Raw genomic sequence first — 2,134 nt, forward strand, 5'->3', positions numbered from 1 at the left:
ATGGGTTCCAAAGTCACAAAATTTCTGGAAGGATTGAAGATTGAAGGGATTACATCTTCTCCATATCACCCAAGTGCTAACGGACAAGAGAAGTCAACCAACAAGGTGATAATTCAAAATCTCAAAAACAAATTAGGAGATGCTAAAGGCAATTGGCCAGAAAAGCTACTGGGAGTGCTATGGGCATATCGAACAACGAAGAAGTATAGAACGGGAGAAACACCCTTTTCACTTGTATATGGTGCGGAAGCTTTGATTTCGATAGAGATTGGAAAACCGACCATAAGGTATTCCCAGGCTTACAGGGAGGTAAATAATGAAGCAATGCTGATTAAGCTGGATTTGCTTGAAGGGCATCAGAATTTATTATATGTGAGGATGGTGGCGCAAAAATAATGGTTGGAAAGATATCATAACCGCAGAGCAAATCTTCGATATTTCAAAGTTGAAGATTTGGTTTTGCGGAAGGTGACTCAAAGTACACAAGAGGTTAATGCTGGAAAGCTAGGACCAGCGTGGGAAGGACCTTACCGTATTTCTGCTTTAACCAGTAAAGGTTCATATCAGTTGGAAAATCAAGATGGAGTAAAATTACCAAGCAATTGGAACGTGGATCATCTCAAAAGGTATTATTGTTGAAGATACTAATCGATATTGATAGTATGTGCTGCACTCTTTTTCCCTTTGTCCAGTTTTTGACCCAATTGGGTTTTTCTAGCAAGGTTTTTAATGAATCAGCAACGTAAAGCATACTACAAAGAAGGATCATCGGCGATTGCAAGAACTCCAGTGTTCGAATTCTCATACTTAGCATCCTGGGGTCATCGGTTGATGACGATGAATTCAGCTTAGGAACGGTGGTACAGCTCATGAAATCGGTAGTAGAAGAAGACCATGATGAAATAAACTCAACAAGTTTAACTTGGGATTGGAGAAACAAGTATATAAACTACTTGAAGACTAGGAAGTTTCCCTCGGATCCTAAAGAACAAAGAGCTCTACGCATGAAGGCGGATAGGTTCAGCCTGTCTGAAGGTACTTTGTTCAGAAGAACGTTTGATGGCCCGCTCGACATATGCTTGGGGTCGGGAGACACTGAATATGTTTTAAGGGAAGTTCACGAAGGCACCTGCGGAAATTATTCGGGGCCAGAATCTTTGGTTCGTAAGATAATCAGAGCCTGCTATTACTGGATCGACATCAAGAAAGATGTAAAGGACGTTGTACGAAGATGCGACGGTTGTCAGAGGCATGCACCAATGATCCATCAACCCGGGGAGCTACTACATTCGGTCTTGACACCTTGGCCGTTCATGAAGTGAGGAATGGAAATTGTCGGTCCCCTACCGTGGGCACCCGGAAAGGCTCAATTCATACTGTTTATGATCGATTATTTTTCTAAGTGGGTCAAAGCTCAAGCGTTCGAGAAGGTTCGGGGAAAAGAAGTCGTCAACTTTATTTGGGACCACATAATATGTCGGTTTGGAATACCGGACGAGATAGTATGTGATAACGGGAAGCAGTTCATCGGCAGCAAGGTAAACAAATTTTTCAAAGACCATAAGATCAAAAAGATCTTGTCAACACCCTATCACCCTAGTGGGAACGAACATGCAGAATCAACAAACAAGACCATACTTCAAAACTTAAAGAAAAGGTTGACTGATGCCAAAGGGGAATGGAAGGAAATTCTGCACGAAGTCTTATGGGCATACCGTAAAACCTCTAAATCTAGTACTGGCGCCACTCCGTTTTCATTGGTATACAGTGTTGAAGCACTAATACTGGTCGAAGTAGGAGAACCGAGCCTCAGGTTCCGATATCCAACCGAAGAATCAAACGATGAGGCCATGAGCAAGAGCCTGGAACTATTGGATAAAAGGCGCGAGGCCGTCCAGAAATAGCGGATAGAAAGGTATTACAGGCGAAGAGCCAACCTCCGACACTTCAATATCAAGGACTTAGTGTTAAGAAAAGTAACACTGCACACCCGGAACCCGAACAAAGGCAAGCTGGGTCCGAATTGGGAAGGACCATATCGAGACATCGGGATTACCGGTAAAGGCTCATAAAAACTCGAAGCAGGAAACGGTGCAAAGCTACCGAACAACTGGAACGTGACGCACTTAAAGCA

General features: G+C 43.1%; 1 protein-coding gene across 1 annotated transcript; it reads left to right on the forward strand.

Annotated features, from left to right (window-relative positions):
- LOC108945388 (uncharacterized) lies at positions 1–852 on the forward strand. The gene is made up of 3 exons (XM_070184907.1): positions 1–372; positions 469–626; positions 723–852. The coding sequence occupies exons 1-3, from the start codon at positions 1–3 to the stop codon at positions 850–852; spliced, it is 660 nt and encodes a 219-aa protein (XP_070041008.1).
- Positions 853–2,134: the final 1,282 nt, after the last annotated feature.

Source organism: Nicotiana tomentosiformis, chromosome 9 (genome assembly GCF_000390325.3).
Source record: "Nicotiana tomentosiformis chromosome 9, ASM39032v3, whole genome shotgun sequence".
Taxonomy (NCBI): domain Eukaryota; kingdom Viridiplantae; phylum Streptophyta; class Magnoliopsida; order Solanales; family Solanaceae; genus Nicotiana; species Nicotiana tomentosiformis.